Source organism: Rhizoctonia solani, chromosome 6, assembly GCF_016906535.1.
Source record: "Rhizoctonia solani chromosome 6, complete sequence".
Lineage (NCBI taxonomy): Eukaryota > Fungi > Basidiomycota > Agaricomycetes > Cantharellales > Ceratobasidiaceae > Rhizoctonia > Rhizoctonia solani.
Genome location: NC_057375.1, coordinates 1,967,291 through 1,980,545, shown reverse-complemented (window position 1 = coordinate 1,980,545; position 13,255 = coordinate 1,967,291). Strand labels below are relative to the sequence as shown.

General features: G+C 46.9%; 3 protein-coding genes across 3 annotated transcripts; 1 reads left to right on the top strand and 2 right to left on the bottom strand.

The window, feature by feature from the left end:
• Positions 1 to 257: 257 nt before the first annotated feature.
• RhiXN_06040 (uncharacterized protein) lies at positions 258 to 5,023 on the bottom strand (the record flags this gene model as incomplete). Its single annotated transcript, XM_043325856.1, has 7 exons — positions 258 to 476; positions 535 to 2,610; positions 2,656 to 4,095; positions 4,259 to 4,306; positions 4,358 to 4,496; positions 4,551 to 4,675; positions 4,727 to 5,023. 7 exons carry the CDS (start codon positions 5,021 to 5,023, stop codon positions 258 to 260), a joined length of 4,344 nt encoding a protein of 1,447 aa, XP_043181288.1.
• Positions 5,024 to 6,753: 1,730 nt separating this feature from the next.
• Positions 6,754 to 7,587, bottom strand: RhiXN_06039 (h-type lectin domain-containing protein; the record flags this gene model as incomplete). The annotated part of the gene is made up of 1 exon (XM_043325855.1): positions 6,754 to 7,587. The coding sequence occupies one exon, from the start codon at positions 7,585 to 7,587 to the stop codon at positions 6,754 to 6,756; it is 834 nt and encodes a 277-aa protein (XP_043181287.1).
• A 4,803-nt stretch (positions 7,588 to 12,390) lies between these two features.
• RhiXN_06038 (Retrotransposon-derived protein PEG10) lies at positions 12,391 to 13,185 on the top strand (the record flags this gene model as incomplete). Its single annotated transcript, XM_043325854.1, has 1 exon — positions 12,391 to 13,185. The coding sequence occupies one exon, from the start codon at positions 12,391 to 12,393 to the stop codon at positions 13,183 to 13,185; it is 795 nt and encodes a 264-aa protein (XP_043181286.1).
• Between the last annotated feature and the right edge of the window lie 70 nt (positions 13,186 to 13,255).

The following is a 13,255-nucleotide window of genomic DNA, read 5'->3' as shown; positions in this document are numbered from 1 at the left end:
TACATGGGGAGCTAAGAGCGGCCGTTATTACGACCTTTGAATGGACGGCTATCAGTATAAATATCTCGAATGCCGTCAACTGGTCTTACGATACTCGGTCAATGATCAACTAAATAGTCGCCGAAATAATTTTGAAAAATAGATCAACCATTGGATACAAGGATGCTTTGGCGGCTACTATAATTTCGTAACTCTCGACTCCCATGACACCCCATACATCCAGCCCGAACAGACAGGACAACTATGTTTACCCATGATCAAATATCTATCCACGAACTAGCCCATTCATCTCCTATGCAAGCACCTTCGAAGTCCAATTTTACATATCCGTCACGATGCAACAACATTGTGTTCTTTGGTGACATCAATGAGACGCGCAAGTCGTGGGGAACCCATACTAGTCGCCGGCCCTCCTTGTCCATAACCCATCCGTCCTCAGCTAGTACCCATTCAATCGATTCTTTATCAGATTTATTCTAGAGATGTCGGTAAGCTCGTGATTGGTTCATTGGGGATGCAAAACGGTAAACTCACCGGGCAGTCATCGAGCTTCTCATCTACGTCCCATATTCGAATCGCTGTGTCTTCCGAGGCAGAAGCAACACGTCTACCATCAGGAAAGTAGGCAACGGAATTAACGCAATTGGTGTGTCCCCTAAGTGGGCCCCATACAGAATTTCCAGTTTGTACGTCCCATACGAAGATGGTGGTGTCCCTATAGCCGGCCACGATTCGTGTATCATCGGGGGAGAATCGCACAGATTCGACTTGTGAGCTAGGGCCCTCGAAACTTCCGGGCATATCCTCCGCTCTCCATGTCGACCTTCTGCATATAGTAGGGTTTGAAAAGCACTGTATGTTATATAGGCCGTCTGACGAGAACGCCAACGCCCATACAGGCGAATCATTGGGAAAATGATCGTCGTATTTAATGTTGACGATTTCTTGGCCACTCTGCACGTCCCACACACCAACAGTTGCATCTTCACAGCCAGTGAATAGAGTTTTACCATCCGAAGAAAACTGAATGACTCTACCCAGCACTCTTCCGACTTGGATAGGTGCTATAAGCATTTCGCCGGTACTCGAGTTCCAAAGGCGAATATCTGCGTCTTCGGAAATAGAGGCGATACATTTACCATCCGGAGAATAATCCGCTGAGACATAGCCCACGTTCCCGTTGGATTCGCAATAGCCGGTTGTATCCCCTATCACGTTGTTGTAAGCATCTCCGGTGTGGGCGTTCCATTGGCGTATGGTCCTATCACTTGCGCAGGATAATACTCTACTTCCGTCTCTGGAGAATCGCACAAAATGGACCCAACGGGTGTGACCAATGAGTGGACCAAGCATGACCTGCCCATTAGTTAGGTCCCATACACACACTGTCCTATCCGCTGATCCAGAAACGATACTGTCTCCGTCGGACGAAATGTCAATTGAAAGAATTGTTTCAGTGTGACCAGGAAAGGAATTTGGTGCAGCAATCACGCTTTGAGCATCCAATAGACACAAGTCCCCCCCTTCGTAGGAGTACGAAATGATGCGAGTGCCATCAGGCGAACACCACAGCATAGAGATTGACCTTGAATGTTCCTTCAACGGTCCCAAGACCGCCTTACCGGTGGCCGCATCCCATACGTGAATCGTACCATAGTCAAACCCCGCTAATATATGAGCGCCATCAGGCGAGACTGCAACAGACTCTACCCATTTATTGTCGTACTGAAATGGGCCAAACAGCATTTGGCCTGTTTGACTGTCCCACATACGCATAGTACCATCGCGCGAACCTGACACCACGTAGGAACCTGTAGGCGAAAAGGCAACCGAGGTTATGCCAAATTTGTGTGCCGAAATAGGACCCAACAGAGAGCTGCAGCTTTGCATGTCCCATAGATGAATTACCCCGTCCCAACAGCCAGAAACAACCTGAGAATCATCTGATGAGATTGCGATGGCGTAGACATCATTGGTGTGTTTTGTAAATGAAGCTGTCGATGGACGACCAGAGAGTGAATCCCAAACACGGACGGTCTTATCACGAGAACCAGACACCAGGTAAGAGCCTTTATGCGAGAAAAGGACCGAGAAGACAAAGTCCTGATGGCCCTCAAGTGGACCAAGGACTAGTTTTCCGTTTGCGACATCCCAGATCCAGATAGTGTTATTGATCCCAGATGCAATACGGGTACTATCTGGAGAAAAAGCAACGCAAAAAACTCGGCCAGTGGTCTCCTCCTGGGATATATCCAATAATAATTGTCCGCTGGAAGTATCTAAGATCGAGATATGGCAGACCATGTCTGAACCATTCCACCCCAAGGCCATGAGTGTACCATCGGGGGAGCACGTTGCAGAATCGCTACCACCTATTGACAATCGAGCCAATAGCCCTTTCCTTCGCTCGAGTGCAGTACCTATAACACGAATTGGCCTTTTCATTCTGTGAGAATAGTACTTGCGTAACGGGCTATGAGGGGGTAGGAACGGGAGCATTGTGACATAGATGTGAGGGGTGCTTTGTGATAATGGACTTGATGAAAATATGAGTACAAAACGCCATGCATCGTGGATTAGATTAACAAGCTGACAGGTAGCACCATGCCGCTGGAGAAAAGTCAGACACGGATAGCTATGGATTTTGTTACTCACAATTGACCATTGTTTCGCAACTACCAATTGGCCCGGCCCAACGTCCATATCCCTTTTCAAGTTCAGAACTTCCATCCATAACAACAGGTTCCTTTCCATAAACTGTTCTAGGAGTGGTACTAAAGCTGATGCCGAGTGAGATTGGGAGGATTCTGTATGGTCAGGCCAATATCGACATGCATAGTATAGCTCAATGGGTATAGCTTCCTGAATCCGCACATCCAAGTCTGGAACTTCTTCATCAATGAGGCAAGACGATTCTAGTTTGTAGATGTTAAATTGAGGCTCTGAGTCTCGAATGTACTCAAAACACCTTCGAGCAAGGATGTAGTTATGTATAATAGCGTTGCAATGCCATTTCCAACCCCCGGAGCGGGTGGAGTCAAGCAAATAGTCAGGGAAAGATGCGTGTAGTGTTGTGACTATCATTGTGGATTGTACTATATGTAGTACAGACCATAGCGGTCGTAGTGCCGCGTGGGCTTGGCCAACGTCTTCAAGCTTCAGAATTCCGGCTAGGGCGTTGATGGTAAGTGGCTGCTTCGCGCATATCACCGTGTTAAGGACAAGTGACATGTCATTTAGTTCCTCCTCTTCGAGTTTTGTATCATCAAAAGCCGCCTTGAGGATAACCGTATATAACCCGTCTATATCTTCGGTCTGAATCTTGCTGTGGTGATTGGTCATACCGAGCACTGTCTTCAATCGTGCGCGTGGGTTTCTGCAGAATCCATCGTACCCGACATAACGTATTACAGTGGCAGCATAGATGAACAGTACCCCAGCCCGTTCAACTAATTGTTTGATTTCTGAATCCGAGGGGTTGATTGGGGCCAGTTCCACACTTAGATATCTTTTGATGTCCGCTTGTACCTCCCCGCTATCCAATTCGTGCAGAACAATTTGTGAATCGATCCAAGAATCATCCTTTTTCATTTGATCGCGTATGGCAGCTTCTGGGCGACTTGATATGAAAAATTTAATCGGGAGGCTCCTTGATTTCGTTAGAAGTATATGGAGAATTTGCTGCGTACTTTTGGAGTCTTCACATTCGTCCAGGGCATCAATCACGACTACCATATTCGTTGGAAATGCCTCCTTCACTCTCTTGTCGGAAAGAGGTTGTGCGATTAATGTTTCGAATTGGAGATACGGTAAACGAGTGTGGGCGTCTGGGTCTTCTTCCATTGCCTGGTGCAGTGCGTATTGAAATGGCCGAGAACATCGAGCAAGTTGATACGCAATCGATGGTATAATACGCCCCACATCACGACACTCGGGAAGCGACCGGGAACAGAAGAAACTGGCACACAATATACGGCTTGCGTCTGTATCCAATTGCTCGCATAGGCTATATGCAATTGTCGTCTTGCCGGTCCCAGCCATACCGCTCATCCAGTAGATGTTTCCTGTATCATGGCCAGTTGCCCATTGATACATCTGTGCCAATACATTAGTGCGTGTACCTTTTATGCATGGACCTCGCTTCAGTTCGAATGCTTTCTCTGAGTTATAGCATGGCCATGGCCATGGTGCTAGCTCCCGCAGGCGATTTTCCTATATATCATCACTAATTTGGTCTTCACAGGTGTTTAAAACTTACTGTTGCAAGTTGGTCAACAAGAATCCAAGCCAAGACGTTTGCGTTTCGCTATCGTGAACGTAAGTGTCTTACCGCATATCGCTTGTGTAACTGCCTTACAGAAAGTCGCTGAAGGTGTCCTTGTATACGTCGATAGCATTCCCATACTTCATCCGAACTATTTTCCGCTTGAAGCAATCGCTTTGTTGCTGGCCTTGCTTGTTGATTCTTCAAATATTCTATTTCCTTGTTTATTGATCTTTACGCGTCATTATTAGACTCCCTTTTATCAAGAATTCCAGTTTTGACATACCCACAGATGTTGGCTATACTCGTTGTTATGATTGGTGATTTAGAGAAATATTGTTGCAACTCATCGAATAACAGTTCCAGCTCGATTCGTAAGTCTTTGTATTGTTTCTGACCCTTCGCCGTATCCTATTTCGGGGTCAACTAAAACAAAGTTGAATTGTTCTAAATAGTGCGTACCTCAAATATCTGAATAGAATCAATCAATCCTTCAATAATGCCTGTCACCAGTCCTAACCCGCTGGCAACAGACGCTTGCCTAAGCGTACGCATAAGGCTTTTTAATTTGGTCCAACTTTCATCTTCAATCAAGGGCAAAGGGGTATTCCGGGGTGAAATAGGTTGGCTTGTGGGCGTTGCTTGTGTATGGGGCGATACCGGTGCTGGGAACGAGGGCTGTGGGCTGCTCTCAACCAGGCCTTGGATATGAGATTTGATTCGAGTTCTAATTTTGCGGGCTTTGTCCCTAACAGACATTTGCAAGTTAGCGGTTGAGGGATTGGGGTGGTTGTGGATGCTAATCAAATTGATCGTGGCCTTAGCCGAGAAAATTGGACATTCGTAAATCAAATTTGAAGCATAGAATGGATGGACTTAGCCTGTGTGCGCTCGTGGCGTGGAACGATATATATACAAGTATGATGAATACGGTATTTGGGACAATGGAATGTATACAAGGATACCAGCATGGAATGGAAGCAGACCGGGAAGGTGGGGGACGCCCGACCGCGAGTGAAGGCTCGTGGGTGGGCGGTCCAAAAAACTGCTCCCAAGGAGTGGTGTGGTGGGTGGGAAAAAACCAAGGTATCTGTACTAAAATAATGCGACGAGGATATGATCGAGACCGCGAAGCGGGCGAGGGAGGAGTGGGGGGAGATGGAAGTGAAAGGCAGTAAGGACAAAAGGGGGAGGCTAACGCCGAGGTGACCACGTGACTCACGACAGAACGCCGTCTAAGTCCTGGCTATGCGTCTACGCGGGCTACGATGCACAGCGCTCTAACTTATCGCGGATCTGTACCGACCACTGTTTGATTCTTTAGGATAATGTGAGGTAGATACTTATTGTCTGATTTGAATACGAATGCTTCCGACAGCGAAGTCGCCCTGACTATGATCATCAATCCGAGTCCGAACTCAACACTCGACTGAGGCGAGAAAAATAAAGGGGTGTGACAGCTCCTCCCGGGGCCTTATAAAGTCACCGGGACGATGGACATGTGGAAAAAAAAACAAATGAGAGTGTGTACCTAAGAATCAAACGTGAAATAAAACCAGAAAGGGCAAAAAGAAAGTGTGGGTTACCTGGCTGGGTATGTGAAATAGCCGGTAGCTCTGATATCACTATATAGTCGAATAAGGGTTTGAGGGCACTCGATAAGATTAGGCAGCTAACACGTCAGAGTTCATGGGTCCTCGATATTAAGGCTATGAACGTCTTCTCATTAAAGAGCTCGAGCCCGAACTCTGGGTACATATGTCCACATGGACTTGACAGCCCCTCTAAGACAGAAGCTCAAGTACACAGACTAAATGTTCCGTATAACGGTCACAAAGGGGAGATGGGTTGATTGAAGGTCGACTCGGAGGCCACGTTATTATCAGTCTGCAGGGTTACACTATCTGCATTTTTAGATGTCGGTTCAAAATGAAAACCACTGGGGTATGAGCCTAGTGCCCTAGGGGACGTCTGACGTCAGCAATTGGAGAGTAAATGGGCTACAAGTGGGTACTGATACGAGTTTAGAATTGATTCATATAAGGTTGCATGATAAAGGTCCGAGTAAAGGGTTTAGAGAGTACATGCGGTAAATAATTAAATAAGAGCGAAAGCGGGAGAGGAGATATAGGTAATTAAATGCAGGGCAGCATGAGAAGTAAAAATCAGCCAACGTTCAGCATCGAATAGATTGGCGCTGCAAATGAGCCCACTAGTCTACGTAGTTGATCTCACTGGTATGCAGCCACATATGGCATCGCTGATAGGTAAGCAGTAGTTGCTCCCATGGTCACAAATGGAGCGGATTCGAGTTTACTTTTTTCATTCATGCAGCGCATTCGGCGCGTATAGTGCATACATGGTCAGATACATCAAGGCACACATTCACTCCAGCCCCACTTCTTTTTCCGTCAGCGTACCTGGCGAAGCAGGGAGTGCGTCAGTCAAAGCCGGTCAACAACCAGCCCGCATACAGCCCCGCTCACCTCTTAGTACTTCTGGTACGCGATCCACTGGCACACCGCCGAGTACATCACCGTGTCGTGCCACGAGTCGATATGGCACTTCATGCCCTGGGGGGACACGTCCTTGATGTACGTCTTCAGCCGCAGGTTGCCCTTGTTCGTCTCATCGATCCGGCTGAGCGCGCAGTACACTAGGGGCGGTCGGCCGAACTTCTTCGAGAACGCCACGCTCTTCTGGTGCTCGTGCTGCGGCTTGTCCCACGGACGCTGGTCCATCGTGTTGAACGACCCGGAGTCGATGTGCGAGCGATCGGATGGGTGCGCGATCCAGCACGCCTTGAGCCAGTAGGCGTGGGTGCTGCCCCACACCCGGAACTTGATCTTGCAGCCCTTCTTCGTCACGTCGCTAGCGGACACATCGATACGCCAGTCCTTGTCCTTGTCCAGGTCGATCGCGGTGAACCAGCAGGTGATGTTAGGGGTCGAAGCATACTCGTGCTTGAACGTCACGTCGACGGTCGTGTACTCTTGGGTCGGCTTGGTGTCTACGTATCCGGACTGGAAGTCACGGTCGTTGAAGTGTCCCAGCCAGGTGCATCCGGCCGAGTACATCTTCGAGTCGTACCAGGCGTCGAGGTGGCACTTGGACGAGAACGTAAGGTTCTTTTCGTCGAACTTGACGTTGTCGATGTACGACTTCAGGCGAATGTTCGACGACCTGTCGTAGTCCAGCCAGTTGATCCCGAGCGGGAAGTTGGTCGCAGGCCAGTTGTTCGTGAACTCCTTCGAGTTCTCGAGCTGGGGCTTGGTCCAGTCGCGGACGTCCATGGTGTTGAAGAGCGCTCCGTGGTTAGCCATGATGACTGCGAATCGATACACGTTAGTCAATCCGACGCTGGAGCTCGATGGTGGATGCACTCAACGGTTTGGTAGATAGACGATGGGTTGAGGTGTGGTAAAGAGCACAAACTTAGTGTCGACTCGGAGCGCGCAGCTTGTGGCTTATATGCCTCTGGGTCGGCGTCGCCCGTATGCGCCGAGACGAAATGGCAATCCGGACCCCCATGTCACCGGGTTGGTATGTATATGACCTTCCTTCGAGTCCCATAGGAACGAGCGTTCAGCTCCAAGGGGTTGAACATTTGGGGCGTGCCGAACTAGGAGTACAAGGTTAGAGGTGCTCACCCTCTCCCGTAGACCTTTGAATAGATGTCAATCGATATGTCAATTGTATGGTTGATGACATCCGGTGCGTGTGCAATCACGTGTATGACCGAACAACCACACACCGCACGTGCATACACCAGAAACGGTGTCAATATCGATTCGATCACACGGATAAAGGCTCGCTTACCCGATACATACTGCACATAGATCCGACAGCTTGCTGGAAGGTAGGGCATAGCACCACATGACGTTCCGTTTCGAGCATCGAGGCACAGTGTGGTCCAGGCGTAGCGTCGAGCATATTCAGTTGAATACAGTATCAGAGGAGCGGAGCCAAAGGAAGGCAATGGCCTCGTGGAGCGGCATTCACTCTGGGATCCGAATAAGCCCCGTTTGGGATAAATTGCACGTTGGCGGAACGGACTCTGCGCGCTAATGACGTGAATTGGCGGGCAAGTGGCTGTCCCTGCAGGCTATTGATGGTATGAGCAATAGAGTCAGTCAGAGTAGTTCTTGCCCGCTGCACATTCCATGGCGTTTCCGGCAAGGCAAATGCAGATCACATACAACCAAATCAAGCCGGCTGCCAGAAGGCGCATCATCAATCTGGTTCTAATTGACAATGTAGCTGCGTGATCTAATTGCTAAGGCTCTGGCATGCATCTGTACTGCGCGTTGTATGTAAAAGGAAAGAAAGATTGCGGCACCCCTGAACCAAGGTCAAGCTTCTCTGTCTGTTGTATTGGCCCCTGGGACAAGGTTGGCCCGCGTTCAGTCCATAATCTTAATTGCAAGAAGATGTTCAATCACATCAATTGTGGTAGCCAGTTTATGAGCATCCTAGACCTAGCTTTGAATCACTCAATCCTCCAGTCTTAATTCTCTTATTGTTCTGTGTGCTTAATTCTCATTACATTTGGCACTTAGTCATGGCAATTCACTAACTAACCATACACTCAACAAGGTTCATGAGGTATACATTCATTAGCGTAAACTGTTCAGCTCTCAGTCCCTTTATCTATCAACCTGTTGGCTATTATCTAACTTGTTTTTTTAATCATAACTCTATAGTGCCCAAAAATATTGGAGTAATTAATAGTGTGTGGAGCAAATGATCCCACTGAGAAGCCAACTATTGTTCATGGTGAACTCATGTCTCTGTTGAACTGGGTGCAGGGTGAGAGAAGAACAAACAAATATCTTATCAGTTACGTTGGAAATAACAGTCAATGGTGCTGCACACAACAAATTATGTATAATTCAATCATGGTGCTTTGCTTGAAGGAGAGTGTTACACTCCCAAGATTTATACCATTGGAATTGGACAATTTTTCTATTATTTTTAGTATTTTTTACGGACTCTTTATCTTTACTTTTTCAGTCACGTGATCTCGGCGCTTATCATGCCAAGATGCCACACCAAGATGCCATGCCAAGGGCGCTTAGAGGAAATCCATGCTTCTGCGCAGCCTGCAGCATGCTTCTTTCTTCACACCTTTACTTCTTTTCTCACAAGCTTTGACCACCTGTAGATAGTTCTCTTGTGTATAAATACATAAGGAAAATCACTTGGAGACCCCAAGTCAATTTTACCTTGTCTCATACTCATTGAGGAGGATCAGTCAGCCAGCTAAGTAGCTGGCCCCCAGTAGTTCTCAGACGCTCACCTCTTATTTCACTCATCACACCTCCCAGGCCTCAGGCCCCCTTGTCATCAGTTAGCAGTAGGTCACCTTACGTGACAGTAGTTTAGCCTAGTTAGAGTAGATTACATAAGTCTTGCTTGTAGTAGTACAGCCATAAGCGCCCACTTCCACCAGCGTGTACCCACCTTACAGTGGTGTACAACATTGTAAAATCAACTTCCTGTAGGCTTGTTTGACAAGGAGAGGACCCCCTGTACTAGCACAAGGGAAATCACATGATCAGGGCCACTTTGCAGGGTAGAATAACCAAAAACCCCCCACCCTCACATAGTACCAAATTGCTATAAGTGTCCTAGACGTCCGTTAGGGCGTTGAGGGGGATGGCGCTTGTGGCTGCAGTGTACAAATGAGAAAGTTGCTTTAAGGCAACAACAAACCTAACTACAGCAACGAGCAGCTATCCTACAACAACAAGACCGCTTAAGGCGGTGACAAGCTATCTAAGTATAACAACAAAGCCGCTTAAGGCGGTGTGGACTATCTAAGTAGCTAAACTAAGTAATTACTGGGCTGTAAGGCCCTTGTACACTGAGTGGGATGCAACAAGAGGTAATTGACCTGGGTGTTACCATGGTCGGTTGGCCTCCTTATATATTACAGAGGTGAACTAATTACAAATATAATATATGCAATACCATAACCAATAAGAACCCCGCTCTGCAGTTGGCCTTACTCATGCATACGTGTCACTGACGTGTCATGATGACATCATAGGTGGAGGTGGCTACGTATGCTGAGGTAAGCGCGGGTGGGGACGTGGCTTGGCACTTAGCGTATGATATAAGCGCCAAAGTCACGTGATTGAAAATGTTGTCCGTTTGTCTTTGTTTAAAATCAAGAAAATGGGAATAAATTCCCTGGTATCAAGTGTGTCTACAACAATAAGGCAGATGGGCTCTAATCCCCTGCATACCATGTGTTTTGCCAGAACACAGTAGTTAGCAACCTTAGTCAGCTGAAACACCTGCTTGTAGAAAACCCGCTCATATCACAATCACCAGATCTGTTGATTTGTTGTAGGGACTATCCAACGCTAGGTGCTTGACGCAAAGATTTAGAGCCCACACACTACACAAAAACTGCTCATAAGTCCTGTATCAGGCACTACCATCCCCCATGCCGTTTCAATTATTCCATCCACACGCTCTGGCGCCCCACACCCTTACTCCCGTCTGTTAAGAGTTGTGTAAGTACAGGAGTAAAAAAGAATTACTATATACAAAATGTATATGAGAATAACTAAGAACTAGTATTAAGAATCAGAATATATGCACAGAATATATGCACAATATAGGCTAGATTATCAGGAATAACAACTCCTAACAAATAGTCTAGCAACTATGAAGTGCAGGTGGTTGGTTATGTATAGTACCTTAGACTAATGTTACTTAAGCCTAAGTGACTAAGGGTATGTATACTTAAGGTCTCTAGGATAGTACCTTAAGTAAGAGGGTTACCTGACTAATGCACAGGATTTATAGGATTTGCCTAATAAGTATAGGACTTATATATGCTTAAGTAAGACTTAAGACTTATGGGGTTTACCTAAAATATATCTAGGATTTATGAGATATTGTAGATAAAGCTATCTACAATATAAGGGGTATGGTGGATTGAAACACTATCACTCAATCACAACAATCCTTACAGTATTGTTGCACTATACTCAATGTTGAACTCAACAACTGTGACAGTCAAGGGGCACAGGGTTGCAGTAAGTACACTAATAGGTTACCCTGTGTCTGTTGGGACTGGCCTATGGTCTTAGTGCGCCAAATAACCTCCTATGCTATTTACAGTGAGTCAATCACTAAAGTAAATGCGCAGATAAGCTGTTAAAGGCTTGTGTGTATATGTCAATATATAAGAGTGGATAAATGGATGCATTAGAAGCGTCTTCACAGGGTCCTTTTATACCCTGAGAAGGCGCACAAACAAGTATATACATGATTGATACCAAGAGGGGGTACAGGAGGTATATGTGGCAACTGAAACACTTGAGGGAGCCAATACTTTGGTACATAGTAAACAAACAACAGATCCTAATATTTGCCCCAAGGCAATGTTTGCCCCAAGGCATTATTTACCTGTGTAGGTCCTTAGATGTCCCAAGGCTAAGTGTTTCATCCTTGGAGTAAACAGTCCCAAAGGTAGGATACCTCTACATTGGGTACTTACAGTAAATGGGGCATAACTCAGCCAAATGTTGTCCGTTTTGGGAGTTTGACCCAGCGTTCTGGAGCGCACAAACATGCGCACCTAAGCGCAAGCGATTCGGCAGTGTGGGATGCCCGGGTGATGGAGAAAAGGCGCATTTAGTGCGTTGGCGCTTAAGGGCTGATTAAGCGCCGGAGCACTTGTCTATGCAACAGGGGGGACCCTGAATATTTCTGTGTGTAGCCACAAGATAGAATCTTGAATAATAAATACTACAAACAAGAGAAATATTACTTGTTACTGTTTATCTACTCAGCTGAATTTATATATTTAAATGAGTGAGAAAACAGCATATATGCAAAAGGCATTGCATATTAAGGGTATTCCTGAGCTTTGTAGGTTTTGTAAAGGTCATTATTGGATAGAGGGACCTTGAAAACCTTAGTTTGCATCTTTATCTCATTTATTTACTGTAAGATTACTAGTGTAAATAATAAAATAAGTACAGATTAAAGAAGAAATGTCATATCCATAACACCATCCCTCCAGTTGCTCCAGCCGCTGCTCTGTTCCATCCCATTCCCAACCGCCCACTTGCAGCCCATCTCCCACTTTGCAAGACCTGCCAGGAATGGAACTGGAGCCAACCCTTAGCACTCTCCTCCAGGCTGTCACAGCCCTCACAGCCACAGTTGGGTCCTTGCAGGACCAAATCTGCTCCCAAAGCCAACAGCTCATTGAGCTCAAGGCCATATGCAAGGAAACTGTGGACCTCCTTGGAGACAAGGACCAGGGAGGAACCCAAGTCCAAACCCAGCCTGGCCCATTGACTGGGCCTATCACCCCTCCTACTCATACAGGAGGACAAGCCAACACTCCAAGAACAGCTAGGCCTGGACTTAGGGATCCCTTCTGTCCCATCAGAAGCACAATTGGTTACAATTCAGAGGAAGAACAACCAAGGGAAGAACCAAGGGGAATCAAAAAGGAGCCTTGCGGAACAACTAGGGATTTGAGGACCCTCACCCCCTTTAGCTCAGGTTTGGACACCAAGTGCCCCAAAATGGAATTACCAGATCCATTCAAAGGGGACATACAGGGGCTTAAGGCAGTACAATGGCTGGACTGCATGCTGCTGTGGGGGGCCCTCCACAGGGACCAATTCAAAGAGGACAAGCAGCTAATTGTCTGGATCCTCTATCACATGGAGGACAAAGCTGCCAATTGGGTGCTCCCCATCATTGGGAACATCATCAAGGGAGAACCCAATGCCCCTACAACCATCCCTGCCATGACCAGTTGGTTCAAAGAGGCCTTTGCCAATCCTGACGCCAAAAGGGCTGCAGCACAAAAAATTGCTTCCCTCACCCAGACTGTCATGACCCATGCCTTTGCTGGCATGTCTCCTGACCAAGCCACCTACTAATAGGATATCCCACAGTCTTTAGAAGGCCGCATATACTCACATATATGCAGTCAGAACTGTCATTACTCTA